Source organism: Pinus tabuliformis, chromosome Q (assembly GCF_031772625.1).
Source record: "Pinus tabuliformis cultivar Carrire ecotype Pingquan chromosome Q, CPIR1, whole genome shotgun sequence".
NCBI classification, from domain to species: domain Eukaryota; kingdom Viridiplantae; phylum Streptophyta; class Pinopsida; order Pinales; family Pinaceae; genus Pinus; species Pinus tabuliformis.
Genome location: NC_142296.1, coordinates 1178674692 through 1178690733, shown reverse-complemented (window position 1 = coordinate 1178690733; position 16042 = coordinate 1178674692). Strand labels below are relative to the sequence as shown.

Below are 16042 nucleotides of genomic sequence, written 5' to 3'. Positions count from 1 at the left end.
CTACCTTGAAAGAACACTGATAAAAAAAATTGAAACTAAAACCATGAAGAATTTTAGTAAATAAGCAACTTAGTAGGTTAGAAATATCGTTGTCAAGGAAAAAAGATATTGGAGTAACCGGTTACATGCTCATCTAGAAAGGAAAGATGAATCTTTTGTCAAAAGAATAGCATGGGAAAACATTTAACAGACACAAAGCCATGAGATTTCAAAGAAATGATAAAAGCAGTTCAGATTACCACTTCAAGTTAAAAGAAATAACACATGTTGAGAAACCCTAAGGCACCCAACTGTGAAAAATTTGGATATTCCATGTTTTAGATATTCCATAGCTTACAGTATATTGTTATTTGTTAAATACATCAACCAGCTAAGCATGCTACCCGAATGCCTTTGTAGTCCCTGCAATCCAGGATAAATCCATAACTAAAAAAGGAGGATTATACAATTTCACAATGCAAAAACAAGCCTGGTAATAAGGACCAGAATAAGACTTACAACAGTAACAGAAATATGAATCAAATATGCCAAAATGAAGAGCTCCTGTCAAAAAGCAGAATGTAATAGAACCTGTGAAACAAGGAAAAGAATGATGTAAGTTTTCCCATTCTCCTCTACCCTGTTGTGCACTCTGTCATGTAGAACCTTCAGCATTACTTCAAACTTTCAAGCTATCCAAAAAGTTAAACAAAATATGTGCTCCCATAAATAATGTAAGTAGGGGTAGCTCCCTTTAAACCAAGTGAACAAGTAATTTAAACGAAGATAAGGTACATAGAATACCCATTCGAATCAGATGGGTCAAAAATAAGTAGTTTATAGGCACAAATGCCATTATGCATAGGGGATATCTAAATACTCGAAACCCACTACTCCATTTCCATTTTTTGATTCACAGATATAATACAATCGATGCCTGACAAGAAAAGCTATCCTTCAAGCATGTTACAAGACAGTCCATCAAAATTGGAACATGCGGACAAATTCAAGCAATTTATGCTACTGGAATCAAGAACATTGTAACATGAGAGCAAATGGATGCTAACAAAATGTATCAAGTTCAAAAAGTGATCTCAGCCATGCCAGAGAAAGCAAAGGGCCAAAATCTTCCAGCAAAAATGGGACCACAAGAACCAAGATTGAAAAGAGGAAGAACATGCTCTTACTAACCAGCAAATGGCATGTCAACATCTGCATTTTTTTGTTGGCAACCCTATTTTCTTTTGTATAATAAGCGAACAGAATCAAAACAGATATGACAGAATAGAAAAGATAAAGTTTGCAGTAAATTCCTTGCAGGTTTTACTTTGGTATCCATGGAAAACATAACAATGTATGAATAAAAAGTGGTCTTCATTTTCTTTTTTACTTAATGGTACTAATAAATCTTTGCTACAGCACATGACGTCATTGCAAACAGGATAATTGGCAGGTGTGGTATCCTTCAATCTGTGGAGATTAGTTAGACAGCATGACTTGAGTAGCACTATAACAAGGCAACAGCCTCATCATGATGAAATGGCAATGGAGAGATTTTATAGAAAGTTATTATCACCATAAATGGAAATTAAGCACATTAAGAAAACAAATATAAACTGGAGAGTGAAATGAGTGAAAGCCTCCTTATCAATGGCTACATGCTAGTCGAGTCAATCCACTTTATGAATGTGGGATACACCAAGAAACACACTCAAGTGAAATAAAGCCTAAAATAATCTAAAGTCAAAGTGACTTTATTAATGTCCATGTCTAATGTCTAATTGACCATGATCAAGCCGATATTACTTTAACAGCCTCCCTTAATGAACAATCTACTAACCACACCAAGCTTATCCTGAAATCTGACAATATTTGTCAGAACCCAATGACTTGGTAAAAATGTTGATAATTTGATCCCAATGTTATTGGAACGTGACTGGAATTAGTGAAACAAGCCGGTCCAACCTGTTTGGGTGTCCAGCTAGTCAAGCCGGTCCAATTCAAGGTCTAGAGCTGAAAATGGCCGGTTCGGTACCGAACCAACCCTTTTTCACTGAATCGGCCAGTTTTGTACCAAACCAATTGGTTCCGTACAATGTAACCAAGGATGATCCAAACGCAACTAAAAAATACACACAAACAAAACAATAAACAAAAATAAAAATAAAAATTAAGCGGGGCAGCCTAATATTCAAGCCTACGGTACTACCATTGCTATATAATTAATGGCAATGTTAAATTCTTAAAGTAAAAGGAACTTAAATTTTTAACGTTATCACTAATTGACTCGGATGTTTGAGAGTGGTTCTGACTTCTTTGGATTTTATATGGGGAAAGTAGAATTTTAATCTCATTCAAAGTATGGCTCACTTAGCAGTTTTCAATATTTCCATTGGATTATGTCCCATATGAGGGTATGGAACTAGCATTTAATCAAGAGCAGCATGACCCCAATGTACCTTGTTGTTAGTGGCATTGAATGTTGAACTCCTCTATCACGACCCTGGTAAAAATGTACACATCACTCAAACAAAATCTCAATTTGACATGTGAAGCTTTTTTCTATCTTTGTTTAATGCCTAAAGCGTGATATTAATGATGAAGATCCCAATATAGGCAATGATTTTGATGATATGTAGGTATTTGTTGTAGCATGATTCTTTTTTACACTGCGGGCCATCTAGAGCCTCTTTGTTGATGTATTTTTAGTTCAAAAATGTATTGCACTAAGCAATTTTGGTTATATGCACGTCTTATTTGCAATAAAAATGAGAAATTTTGCATCTTTGTGTATAAATGGTTTGGATTCATATGGATACACATCAATATATATGTTTTTCTTTAAAATTTAAATATTTTGTTTTTTTGGTCGACCAATTTTTTGGTCAGGTTTTTTTACGGGTTCCAGTCTGGTACAAATTGGTTCCTGATTCAAAGAGTTTTTTGGTTTGATCACTAGTTCGATTATGATAATATTGTTTGGTCCTCCATGGGACAGTATTGCAGCCCAATAAATCCATCCTTTACAAGTTGTTTGATGAATAGAAAATGTATCTCAACATGCTTGGTACACTCATAGAAGAATGGAATCTTGGCTAGTTTGATCACCCCTTGATTCTCAGAAAATAGGGGTGTTGGCTCTATCGGACTCTATCTGTTGCATCTTCATGGTTGAAAGCATCCTCCTAAGACAATCCACCTCACATGCTCCTTGCACTACTACTCAGTATTCTTCTCCCTTGAAAAGGCTATGCATGTTGCTTCTTGTTGGTCCATGTGACTGCATCTATGCGAAGGTTGAATACATATCCAGAAATGAATTTTCTATCCTCCATAGAACCTACCCAATCTGAATCAATATACCTACATAGCCTAAGGTCTTTCCTTTTATTGTATAAAATGCCAAATTCAAGTTCTTTTTCACATATCTTAATTTCCTCTTTGTTGTATTTCAGTGTTCTACTTTGGGCACAATTATATATCTAGAAATGAAGCTCACAACATAGCTCAAATCAAGTCTAGTGGTTGTGAGGTATATCAAGCTCCCCATTAGTTGCTTATGGATTGACTCATTAACTTGCATGGCCCAAGGGCTCAATTATACGCTCTGCTAGATTAATTAGAGTTCGTAAGGAAGGTTGTATATGCTATAGACTCTTGAAACAACCAGCTCAATCATTAGTGCATAATGATATTAATCCATGTCAACTATGGCATAAAATATGTTCACCTTCACTACAAAGCTTTGCCAGCTTTAAATCAGATGGTTTCAGGTGTTCTAGAATTGTAGATGGAGCATGAAGATGTATGCTATGCACTTGGAAGAATGTTAAGAGGTATTTTCCAAGCAGTGAAAGTAAGTCCAAGGAAATCTTGGATCTAGTTCATTCTTATGTGTGTAGTCCAATGCCAATGAAATCTCTAGGAGGCTCTAGGTACTATGTAACTTTTATTGATGACTTCTCTCACAAGACATGGATTTACTTCATGAAGTCCATGGATGAAGTCTTAAACAAATTTCAAGAATTCAAGGCTGAAGTAAAGAACTTGACAAGAAAGAAAATCAAGATTCAAAGATTAGATAATGGAGGAGAATACACTTCCAACAAACTCATTGCCTTCTGTAAATAAGTTGGGATTAAGAGGGAGTTGGTAGTCCCTTACAATCCGCAACAAAAAGGAGTTGTTGAAAGAAAGAATAGGTCCATTGAAGAATTTGACAAGGCAATGATGCATGATCAAGACTTGCCCATGTTCTTATGTTGTGAAGCATCCATGAAAACATTCCATATTCAAAATATGGAGTCCTCATCGAATCTTGGAAGATATGACTGCTGAAGAAGCATTCACTGGACAGAAACCAAAGGTTGGACATTTGAGAATCTTTAGTTGCCCAATTTACACACATGTACCCAAGGATAAGAGGAAGAAACTAGAGCCTTTAGGAAAGCAAGGAATATTTGTTGGATACAGTGAGTCAAAAGGCCTATAGAATCTATGTTCAAGGACAGCAACAAGTTGGAGTTAGTATGGACATTACCTTTGATTAGAATGTTGACTATTGGAAGTCCAAAGAAGCTCCCATCGACTCTAATGATGACAAAGAACATGAAGCTCCCAAGGAAGAGGATTCAGGTCCTTCCAATTCTATAGAACATCTTGTAGATCATCAAGAAGAGCCAGAAGGGCCTAGTGAACCAATGGATCAAATTGTTGTTCTTGAAATCAAGAAGAAGCAGAAGTACATGCATCTCCACGTGGCACCTTCAAGGAAAGCAAGAGACCGGAGAAGTGTTCTGGATATGAAGCATTGATCACTAATCTCATTGATTTTGAACCTTCCAACTATGAGGCAGCTAGCCTATAAGTTTGGAAGGATGCTATGATGGAAGAATACCAATCTATTATGAAGAATGGCCTATGGGAGATTGTGTCAAGACCTAAAGGGAAATCAGTGACTCCAAATGGATATACGAAATTAAGCATGCAATGAATAGCAGTATTGACAAGTACAAGGTGAGATTTGTGGCTAGAAAATTCTCCCAGAAAGAGGGAGAGGATTATGATGAGACATTTGCCCGAGTTGCCAAGTACATTACTATTAGATCTATTATTTCTATTGCTTCTTCTATGTGTTGGAATTTACATCAGACGGATGTAAAGACTTCTTTCCTTGATGGTGTGAGTGAGGAAGAAGTATACATAGAAAAACCTCATGGTTTTGAGGTTCATGGGAAGAAGTATCACATTTGCAGATTAAAGAAAGCCTTGTATGAACTTAAGCAGGCACCTAGTGTTGAAAATGTAACTAGTATCAGTCTTCATAATTGTTGTTTGGCTCATGACATAATGTAATTCTTATGTATTTGCAAAAGAGAAGAAAAGAAAATTACTATAAAAATAAAAGAAAAATTATTTTTATAAGCATGCGTTTCATGCTCAAATTATTATGTTTATAGGTCAAAGCAACCATTGAGTGCTTCTAGGGTTGTGTCATGAGTCATAGTCCTTGTCATTACGTATTAGACCCTTCTTGGGATTTTTTATGTCAAGAAAGAAAAATTATGTGTGTCAAAAATGTATTTTGTACCTCCTCCACCAAGTCAGCCTGTCCTCTTGACAAGTCGGCCTCATTAAGGGAATTCGTCCACACTTAAAGACTATATATAAGTGAAGACTTTGACCTCTTGTGCTCTTAATCATTTAAGGTTCAATCTGCAATTAAAAAGTGTGAAGAAAGCTAAAAAGGAAGGTCTTATCATTGCAAGAAAGGAGCCCAAGCGAAGAAAAAGCAGCCCTAAAATTCTTTGTTTTATGTGACTTGTGCGAGTTGTAGTGCGTAACTAGGATCACCACAAGTCCGAGTTGTTGCAGGTTGAAATTGCATACTATATTAAGAAGATTGAGGCTTTCGGTTGGGCAAAATATTTGTGATCATCACTTGTTAACTTGAACATCTTTGTCTTGTTTAAAGAATATTGGTTGGAGGGCCAATTTGGTGGTTGAAGGAAATATGTTGTCTTGGTCTTAGGTCTTGGTTGTCTCACTTTGAATTGGTTCTACAAGAAAAAGAGAATTTTGGTTGGGTTTTCCCCTTGGAGAGGGATTTTTGCCTTGGCTGACAGCCTACACACTATGTTCTTTGTTATTGTGATTTTCATGCTTTTATGTTTTGATAGTTGTTTGATGTAAAGAAGATAATAAAGCATAAATATTTCACAAGCTATTATCAAGTTAAGAAAATATTTCTGCCTTTCTGATTTTCCAACAAGGTTTCAGAGCTAAGGTGAAGAAGGAAAAAGGCAGCTTGAAGATCATTTATCATAAGAAGAGGCTCCTAAAAGAGAAGATGCATCTATTGAAAGATACTATTTGGGAGAAAGAAGAAAGTTTTGGAAGAAGTCTTGGGACCTTCTTGAAAAAGTCTTAGGAAGAATAAGAAAAGACCTATAGAAGGGTGGGTTTAGGTCTTGTGATCTTTGGCTAACTTCATGGAAAGGTGTATGTGGATGTTCTAAGCATAAATTCTATTCATATCTTCTATAGGAATCTTTGTAACAAGGTCGTGTTAAAATCAGTTTGCAAAGAGAGGGTTGAGACCCATGTCTTGGTTAGAAGACGAGGCCTAGTAATGATCAAGTCCCCTCAAGAGGTAGCGTTAAAAATTTTAAGGTCTGAGAGGGAGGATATCACAATGAATATGTGACTTCGGTGACCATCAGTCTAAGGTGACCGCAGGGTTTGTGATGTTCACGGAAAAGTGTCATCAAGGCTGAATATTTCTATCATAGTCATGCCCAAAAGTGAGAGCTATGTTGAAGTTCCATTTCATGCATGGTTGTGATCTTATGTTTTAGAAATCACTAGTTTGGAAAGGTAGACAGTTGGTGGGAAGTGCTATGAAAATCTATGTTCAATCTTCTTGGAGCAATAGGAGGAAAAAACAAGAAGAGAAAAAGAAATCAAGCCTCAGTTGTCAATGATGATGATCCACCAAAGAATACCAAAACGGAAGATTCAAATATCAAAGACTTGTTCTATTAAGTCTTAAGGGTTGTTATCCCTTGTGTATCCTTTTCTTATAGTTTAGGTCATTGACTTTAGGCATTGTGAAATTTTTTGTATAGATTGACTTTGATTTGGATTCCTAGGGTTCAAAAATCTAAAAAGATTTGATAGAAAGTTCTTGCATTGTTTTGATGAGTTGAAGAAATCCTTCTATAATATCGGGAGCCACTACTTTTTCACAGAAGATAAGTATTTTATTCTTTATTTCCTTCATTGCATTGTTGTTGATTTCCTTTATGTTTCTAGCTCTATTTTGTTACTTGATTATAATCCTTTCTTTATGATTTCCTAAAAAGAGGTTTGCAAGTATATTCTACAAAATATCTATGAAAGAAAGGATTGTGGCTAGATCCAGAGGGAGCATCTAAAGAATACCTTGAATCTTAAAGAAGCCTTGTTTCAGAGGGAGCCAATCAAGGCTTATAGAGGGAGCAACTCAAAGTATGTACTTTTAGAATTAAAAATTGAAATAGTTCTCCTCCATCTTGAAAGGTATAAATCAAAGAAAGTACGACCACTTTGTTTTCGTATAATTTCTTTATGACTTTTTCATGTCCTTACAATCTAGGGTTTTGAATCTTAAAGAATCTTGATATCTTTAGGTTGTTTGACCTCTAGATAGTGTTAACCCTTGTAATATTAATTTTTACTTTTTGTTCACGCTAGCTTTTGTTTTCTAGGGTTTTGCACATAAAATCTAGGGTATATGATCAAAGCTAGCAAGGATTGAATTGAGTAAACCCTAGCGCTTGAAAGTTAAAATCCCTAGGAGTGATGTTTCCACTGAGAGTAAAAACCCTATTTAGGGTCAAGTCATGGAATATCTAGGGTTTGCAACTAAAACCCTAGTAGTATCCTTTGGAAACCCTGGACTAACAAAAATTAACATCATGCTCTTGTACATGTATATTTTGCTTGGTTGTACTTGTTGACAAAAAATGTAGGTACATGATTATATGAAAAAGGATGTAAGAACAAGACTAAAGTAAATCTCATGCTTAAGGAAGACTTCATGGTGGGCATGATGGAAAGAGGGAGCTATAGAAACATTGTTGATATAGATTATGGAAGGAGGAAAGTAAGCATGAAGGAAGATTAATGAGGAGATGGACCTTGAAGATGTTGATGAAGATAAAGTGGTGACAATAAGGATATCAATTTCATAAAGAAGCTATTATCAGTGTGAAGTTTGAAGAGAAGTAATATAATCCCTTCATTGATGACAAGACAAAAGTAACACGAAAAACTAATGATTTGAACCTTGTCACAAATGTTAGAAGATGGCTCTGTGATGTTCAAAAAGATCGAAGTTCTTTGATGACATGATGATGCAAAAAGAAGAACCTGTGATCTCCACAAAAAGAACAAAGTAGATGATGTTGGATACAACTCCTTAGTTAAGAAGGACATTGGATATATTCCCTTTCTGTGTGAAGGAACGTATATAGCCTCCCTGGAATGGACATGATTCTCTACTTCTTGTGTCATGCACTAGGACAGGACTAATAGTGATACATCTAGTGAAAGCCATGAGGAGAGAATGACAATCAAAAATTAGTAGAAGCACTACTAGTGGTTGTTTTTAGTTTGGGATCCAAAATGATTTCTTGGATGAGTTGTAATCAAGACTCAGTTGCGTTGAGTAGTGTTGAGTATGTTGTTGCTTGTGAGATTGGAAAAGAAGTTGTTTGACTAAGGAAGCTTTTGACGAGATTTGTTTGAAGGGATCATGAATCCCACAATTGTGATAACCAAAGCAGCATCAAAATGTTTTACAAGATTACAAAGTAACATTATGCATACAAATACAATTGTGACATAATACATATTCATTAATGATCCAATAGGAGAAAGACAAGATACAGTAGTTTTTTCATTAAGTCATCAAAATCAAAATGTGTTACATAGGTCGTAGCAATGCCAATGGCAAATAGAAATAAAAAATACAAAACAACTACAAGCCTCAAGGCATTAGGTAGCTCATGAGTCATCAATCCTCATAATCAAAATCAGCATCACTATACTCATCATCATGGTCACCACTACTCTCCTCTGTTGCATCCTCCTCTGTATCCAATGTCATCTTTGCATCTGCTGGTGTGGAGGATGACCCCTCTACAGTATCACCATCATCAAAAGTGACAGGCCCTAGCACTGGCTCATTAAGATCCAAGTTGGCCAATGCCAACTCAACACTGTTGTCTAAACCCATAGCATCAGGAAAGACATCCCACATCTTCGTCTTTCCCTTCAACCACTCATCCCTCCGCCTGTAAATAAGACGACAGTTGGTATGCACATACACCATTGTCTCTACCATGGACTGCTCAAGCCTCCTCCTCTTGACACTATACGAATTCCCATATGTGCTCCAATTCCTCTCGCAACAAGATGATTAATTCACCCGAGAGAGGAGCTTCACGGCTAACTGTTGTAGAAGAGGGCTTGTTGCCCCATGAGTTGCCCACCAAGAATAGGGTTTCTTACCCACCCTGTCTCTAATCACATCGTATCCTGCAAATCGACCAGTGCCAGTGTAAAACTCTACAAAGGCATCCTCCACCTCATCATGGGATGCTACCTCAATGCATCTTTCCTCCCCTGTGAAATTTCACCATCCATGTGAGGAGGGAAGGAATTTGCAGGAAGGTCCACCATTCAGCCACTCATGGTTGTAGTATTTTGGACTCAATGAGTGAGCCAAACAATTTAAAGGTGTAAAATTATTGTCCCATCTGCTAACAAGAATATCTTGTATGGTAGTGAAGAAGGTGTCTAATGATGTCTCATACTCGGGGCACTAACTCTGTAAAATAATGCTCCTCACGGACTCAATCATGGAATCTCATCCCTCATAAACCTCTCCTAAGAAAGGTCGGTTTATATCTGCAAATCGAAGCAAAGAAATGATATGGTCCATGATCTGAATAAGTAGATATACCCTCTCCCACCAAGCATCATCTAACACTATGTTCTTCACTCTTTTTTAGGCTGCTTGATCTGTCTTTCTCCAAAAAGACCAAAATTTTGAAATAACCATGGCCCCAAAAGGGTCGTGACCTCCCTCAACCTCTTCAACATGATGAATGAAGAGGCAAACCATGTATCTACAATCTTCAACAATGATAAATTGGTGTACTCCTTGTAGATAGTGAGGGCATTTGTATGATTTTGTACAAAATTGCCAATATGTCGTGCATCCTCAATAATGCCTCCAACCCAAAGCACATCAAAAGCAATAGATTTGAGTGCTAAATTCAAAGAATGGACAATGCAAGGTGTCCAAAATACTTATGGATATTTAGCTTCAACAATCATGCGATCAGCTTTGCAAACAAGTACATTATCTCTAATGATTTGCACACAAAAATCAACACCTACATCTTCAATAACTTTAATAAACAACTCACCCATATGTTGTGTATCCTATTATTGTCCAAGTGCATCCTAAATTTCTTCCTAAAAATATTCAAGTCTCCGTGAATCGATAGGATCGATAGATCTTTCTACCATAAACCAGAGGAGGAAGTCAATTCTGACTAGGATGCTTTAAGCCTACAGAAATTAATAAATTCTAGCGATAACAAAATCTTCTTAGTGTATTATCTTCTGAATATGCTCTGATTTAAGTTGTTACTTATGTGAAGCAACAACAGGAAAAGTCATTTTCTTAATATAAATTTTGTTATATATAAAGGTCTAGACCTGTTTTATTAACATAATTCTTAACAACCAATAGAATGGTATGGTTGCTTATCGGTCTTACATATACGTATTATGATCATAGATGGTCTTCCATGTAAAGAAATCTCTTTGGGAAAACTATGACAAATGTTTTTTGCCATTAAAAACTTGTATTTACCTAAACTCAGGAAGTGAAATTTAAAAGGGATAATACAATTTCACATTGCTAAAACGAACCTGTTCATAGACCGATGCTGAAACAATCTGAATCGGGAAAATATCAATGGTTGTCATCAGCTCAGAAGATCGGAAAAAACACATCGAGTAATAAAAATGTAAAATATCTCTTTTGTTTTCTTATATATTTAAATTTAAAAATCAGCAAAAATAAAAATAAATCATATTTTCAGGTGCAGTTCCTATCACTACAAAAATTGTAGTTTTTCAGTAAGAGGAAAAAATTACGATATTTTCCTGGTAAATAATCTGAAAACACTAAGAAAAGATGATTTTTCCAACTTTTTTCTGATTAATCAGCAATCTTTCCACACTGATAAAGAATGCAATTTATCCACGAAACTGAATGATATTCCAAAACTGGCATCAGAAACATAGATAACAGTTAGAGGAATGTATCAACCATGCAAAAAGAAAAGCTCCTGTCAAATGGAAGAACATAATAGAAACCCTCAAAGAATCAGTGTAGTTTTTCCCGTTCTACTTTACCCTAATTCTGTGGTTTCTAATATCTATCATATAGGCTTTTCATTTTTACTTCAAATTCTCAAGCTATCAAGTTAGTCCAACCAAACATGTTTTTTTAATCAATAAATATTAATGAATATAGAGTTCCCAATGTCCTTTGAACACCATTCAAGCATTTCAACAAAAACAGGAGGCTAACATGATGATTGATTATATGGACCATACATGTTTTTCACGCTGGGTCAATTCTGAGATGAAAATAGAAACCTACAGATGATTTTTTCTTTGTCAGGTATTAACAACTTGACCCAGTATTTTACCTAATATGATTTTGTCCAACCTAATAAACCTATTGATAATGCCGATAAGAGCCTCAATTTCCTTCTTTTGCTAAGCATGAAAGGGATCCAAAAGTTCATCTACATCTAACTAGTAACAACAAAGTCAAAAACTTCTGCCAGCAATTAGGCCAAGCAGCAACAGCATTGCAGTGTGTCATTTACTATTTCATACAAATAAATAGAATACAGTCTTCTATAGGTACTAGTTCATATGCTATCTTGAAAGAACACTGATAAAAAAATTGAAACTAAAACCATGAAGAATTTTAGTAAATAAGCAACTTAGTAGGTTAGAAATATCGTTGTCAAGGAAAAAAGATATTGGAGTAACCGGTTACATGCTCATCTAGAAAGGAAAGATGAATCTTTTGTCAAAAGAATAGCATTGGAAAACATTTAACAGACACAAAGCCATGAGATTTCAAAGAAATGATGAAAGCAGTTCAGATTACCACTTCAAGCTAAAAAAAAAATAACACATGTTGAGAAACCCTAAGGCACCCAACTGTGAAAAATTTGGATATTCCATGTTTTAGATATTCCATAGCTTACAGTATATTGTTATTTGTTAAATACATCAACCAGCTAAGCATGCTACCTGAATGCTTTGTAGTCCCTGCAATCAAGGATAAATCCATAACTAAAAAGGGAGGATTATACAATTTCACAATGCAAAAACAAGCCTGGTAATAAGGACCAGAATAAGACTTACAACAGTAACAGAAATATGAATCAAATATGCCAAAATGAAGAGCTCCTGTCAAAAAGCAGAATGTAATAGAACCTGTGAAACAAGGAAAAGAATGATATAAGTTTTCCCATTCTCCTCTACCCTGTTGTGCACTCTGTCATGTAGAACCTTCGGAATTTCTTCAAACTTTCAAGCTATCCAAAAAGTTAAACAAAATATGTGCTCCCATAAAAAAAGTAAGTAGGGGTAGCTCCCTTTAAACCAAGTGAACAAGTAATTTAAACGAAGATAGGTACATAGAATACCCATTCGAATCAGATGGGTCAAGAATAAGTAGTTTATAGGCACGAATGCCATTATATATAGGGGATATCTAAATACTAGAAACCCACTACTCCATTTCCATCTGTTGATTCACAGATATAATACAATCGATGCCTGACAAGAAAAGCTATCCTTCAAGCATGTTACAAGACAGTCCATCAAAATTGGAACATGAGGACAAAATCAAGCAATTTATGCTACTGGAATCAAGAACATTGTAACATGAAAGCAAATGGGTGCTAACAAAATGTATCAAGTTCAAAAAGTGATCTCAGCCATGCCAGAGAAAGCAAAGGGCCAAAATCTTCCAGCAAAAATGGGACCACAAGAACCAAGATTGAAAAGAGGAAGAACATGCTCTTCCTAACCAACAAATGGCATGTCAACATCTGCATTTTTTTTGTTGGCAACCCTATTTTCTTTTGTATAATAAGCGAACAGAATCAAAACAGATATGACAGAATAGAAAAGATAAACTTTGCTGTAAATTCCTTGCAGGTTTTATTTTGGTATCCATGGAAAACATAACAATGTATGAATAAAAGGTAGTTTTCATTTTCTTTTTTACTTAATGGTAGTAATAAATCTTTGCTACAGCACATGACGTCGTTGCAAACAGGATAATTGGCGGGTGTGGTATCCTTCAATCTGTCGAGATTAGTTAGACAGCATGACTTGAGTAGCACTATAACAAGGCAACAGCCTCATCATGATGAAATGGCACTGGAGAGATTTTTTAGGAAGTTATTATCACCATAAATGGAAATTAAGCACATTAAGAAAACAAATATAAACGGAAGAGAGTGAAATGAGTGAAAGCCTCCTTATCAATGGCTACATGCTAGTCGAGTCAATCCACTTTATGAATGTGGGATACACCGAGAAACACACTAAAGTGAAATAAAGCGTAAAATAATCTAAAGTCACAGTGACTTTATTAATGTCCATGTCTAATGTCTAATTGACCATGATCAAGCCGATATTACTTTAACAGCCTCCCTTAATGATCAATCTACAAACCACACCAAGCTTATCCTAAAATCTGATCTATTTGTAAGAACCCAATGACTTAGTAAAAATGTCTATAATTTGATCCCAATGTTATTGGAACGTGACTGGAATTAGTGAAACAAGCCGGTTGAACCTGTGTCAGGCCGGTCAAGCCGGTCCAATTCAAGGTTTAGAACTTAAAATGGCTAGTTCGATACTGAACCAACCCTTTTTCACTAAATCGACCAGTTTTGTACCAAACCAATTGCTTCCGTACAATGTAACCAAGGATGTTCAAATGCAATCAAAAAATATAGACAAACAAAACAAAAAACAAAAATAAAAATAAAAATTAAGTGGGGCAGCCTAATATTCAAGCCTATGGCCCTCCTATTGCTATATAATTAATGGCAATGTTAAATTCTTAAAGTAAAAGGAACTTAAATTTTTAACGTTATCACTAATTGACTCAGATGTTTGAGAATGGTTCTGACTTCTTTGGATTTCATATGGGGAAAGTAGAATTTTAATCTCATTCAAAATCCCGTTGACTTAACAGTTTTCAATATTTCAGGATTGGGGGGATTGCAACGCTTCCATTGGATTATGTCCCATACGAGGGTATGGAACTAGCATTTAATCAAGAGCAACATGACCCCAATGTACCTTGTTGTTAGTGGCATTGATTGTTGAACTCCTCTATCATGACTCTGGTAAAAATGTACACATCACTAAAACAAAATCTCAATTTGACATGTGAAGCTTTTTTCTATCTTTGTTTAATGTTTAAAGCGTGATATTAATGATGAAGATCCCAATATAGACAATGATTTTGATGATATGTAGGTATTTGTTGTAGCATGATTCTTTTTTACACTGCGGGCCATTTAGAGCCTCTTTGTTGATGTATTTTTAGTTCAAAAGTGTAGTTCACTAAGCAATTTTGGTTATATGCACCTCTTATTTGCAATAAAAATGAGAACTTTTGCATATTTGTGTATAAATGGTTTGGATTCATATGGATGCACATCAATATATATGTTTTTCTTTAAAATTTAAATATTTTGTTTTTTTGGTCGACCGATTTTTTGGTCAGGTTTTTTTACGGGTTCGAGTCTGGTTCAAATTGGTTCCTGATTCAAAGAGTTTTTCGGTTTGATCACTAGTTCGATTATGATAATATTGTTTGGTCCTCCATGGGACAGTATTGCAGCCCAATAAATCCATCCTTTACAGGTTGTTTGATGAATAGAAAATGTATCTCAACATGCTTGGTACACTCATAGAAGAATGGAATCTTGGCTAGTCTCATCACCCCTTGATTCTCAGAAAATAGGGGTGTTGGCTCTATCGGACTCTATCTATTGCATCTTCATGGTTGAAAGCATCCTCCTAAGACAACCCACCTCACATGCTCCTTGCACTGCTACTCAATATTCTTCTCCCTTGAAAGGGCTATGCATGTTGCTTCTTGTTGGTCCATGTGACTGCATCTATGCGAAGGTTGAATACATATCTAGAAATTAATTTTCTATCCTCCATAGAACCTGCCCAATCTGAATCAATATACCTACATAGCCTAAGGTCTTTCCTTTTTCATATATCTTAATTTCCTCTTTGTTGTAGTTCAGTGTTCTACTTTGGGCACAATTATATATCTAGAAATGATGCTCAGAACATAGCTCAAATCAAGTCTAGTGGTTGTGAGGTATATCAAGCTCCCCATTAGTTGCTTGCAGATTGACTCTTTAACTTGCATGGCCCAAGGGCTCAAGTATAGGCTCTGCTAGATTAATTAGAGTTCGTAAGGAAGGTTGTATATGTTATAGACTCTTGAAACAACCAACTCAATCATTAGTGCATAATGATATTAATCCATGTCAACTATGGCATAAAATATGTTCACCTTCACTACAAAACTTTGCTAGCTTTAAATCAGATGGTTTCAGATGTTCTAGAATTGTAGATGGAGCATAAAGATGTATGTAAAGGCTATGCACTTGGGAAGAATGTTAAGAGGTCTTTTCCAAGCAGTGAAAGTAGGTCCAAAGAAATCTTGGATCTAGTTCATTCTTATGTGTGCAGTCCAATGCCAATGAAATCTCTAGGAGGCTCTAGGTACTATGTAACTTTGATTGATGACTTCTCTCACAAGACATGGATTTACTTCATGAAGTCCATGGATGAAGTCCTAAACAAATTTCAAGAATTCAAGGCTGAAGTAGAGAACTTGACAAGAAAGAAAATCAAGATTCAGAGA

At 35.7% G+C, this 16042-nt stretch overlaps 1 protein-coding gene across 2 annotated transcripts; it reads right to left on the bottom strand.

The window, feature by feature from the left end:
- Positions 1-214: 214 nt before the first annotated feature.
- Positions 215-12929, bottom strand: LOC149223895 (uncharacterized). Of its 2 annotated transcripts, XM_089383425.1 has the most exons (5): positions 12774-12929; positions 12490-12561; positions 12330-12417; positions 571-631; positions 215-402 (listed from the first exon to the last, which is right to left on the bottom strand). In XM_089383425.1, the coding sequence occupies exons 1-5, from the start codon at positions 12823-12825 to the stop codon at positions 334-336; spliced, it is 342 nt and encodes a 113-aa protein (XP_089239551.1). In that variant the 5' UTR covers positions 12826-12929; the 3' UTR covers positions 215-333. The 2 variants fall into 2 exon arrangements, 1 of the variants encoding a protein (XP_089239551.1); XR_016248999.1 differs by lacking the exons at positions 12330-12417; positions 12490-12561; positions 12774-12929 and having other exon boundaries at positions 499-1427.
- Positions 12930-16042: the final 3113 nt, after the last annotated feature.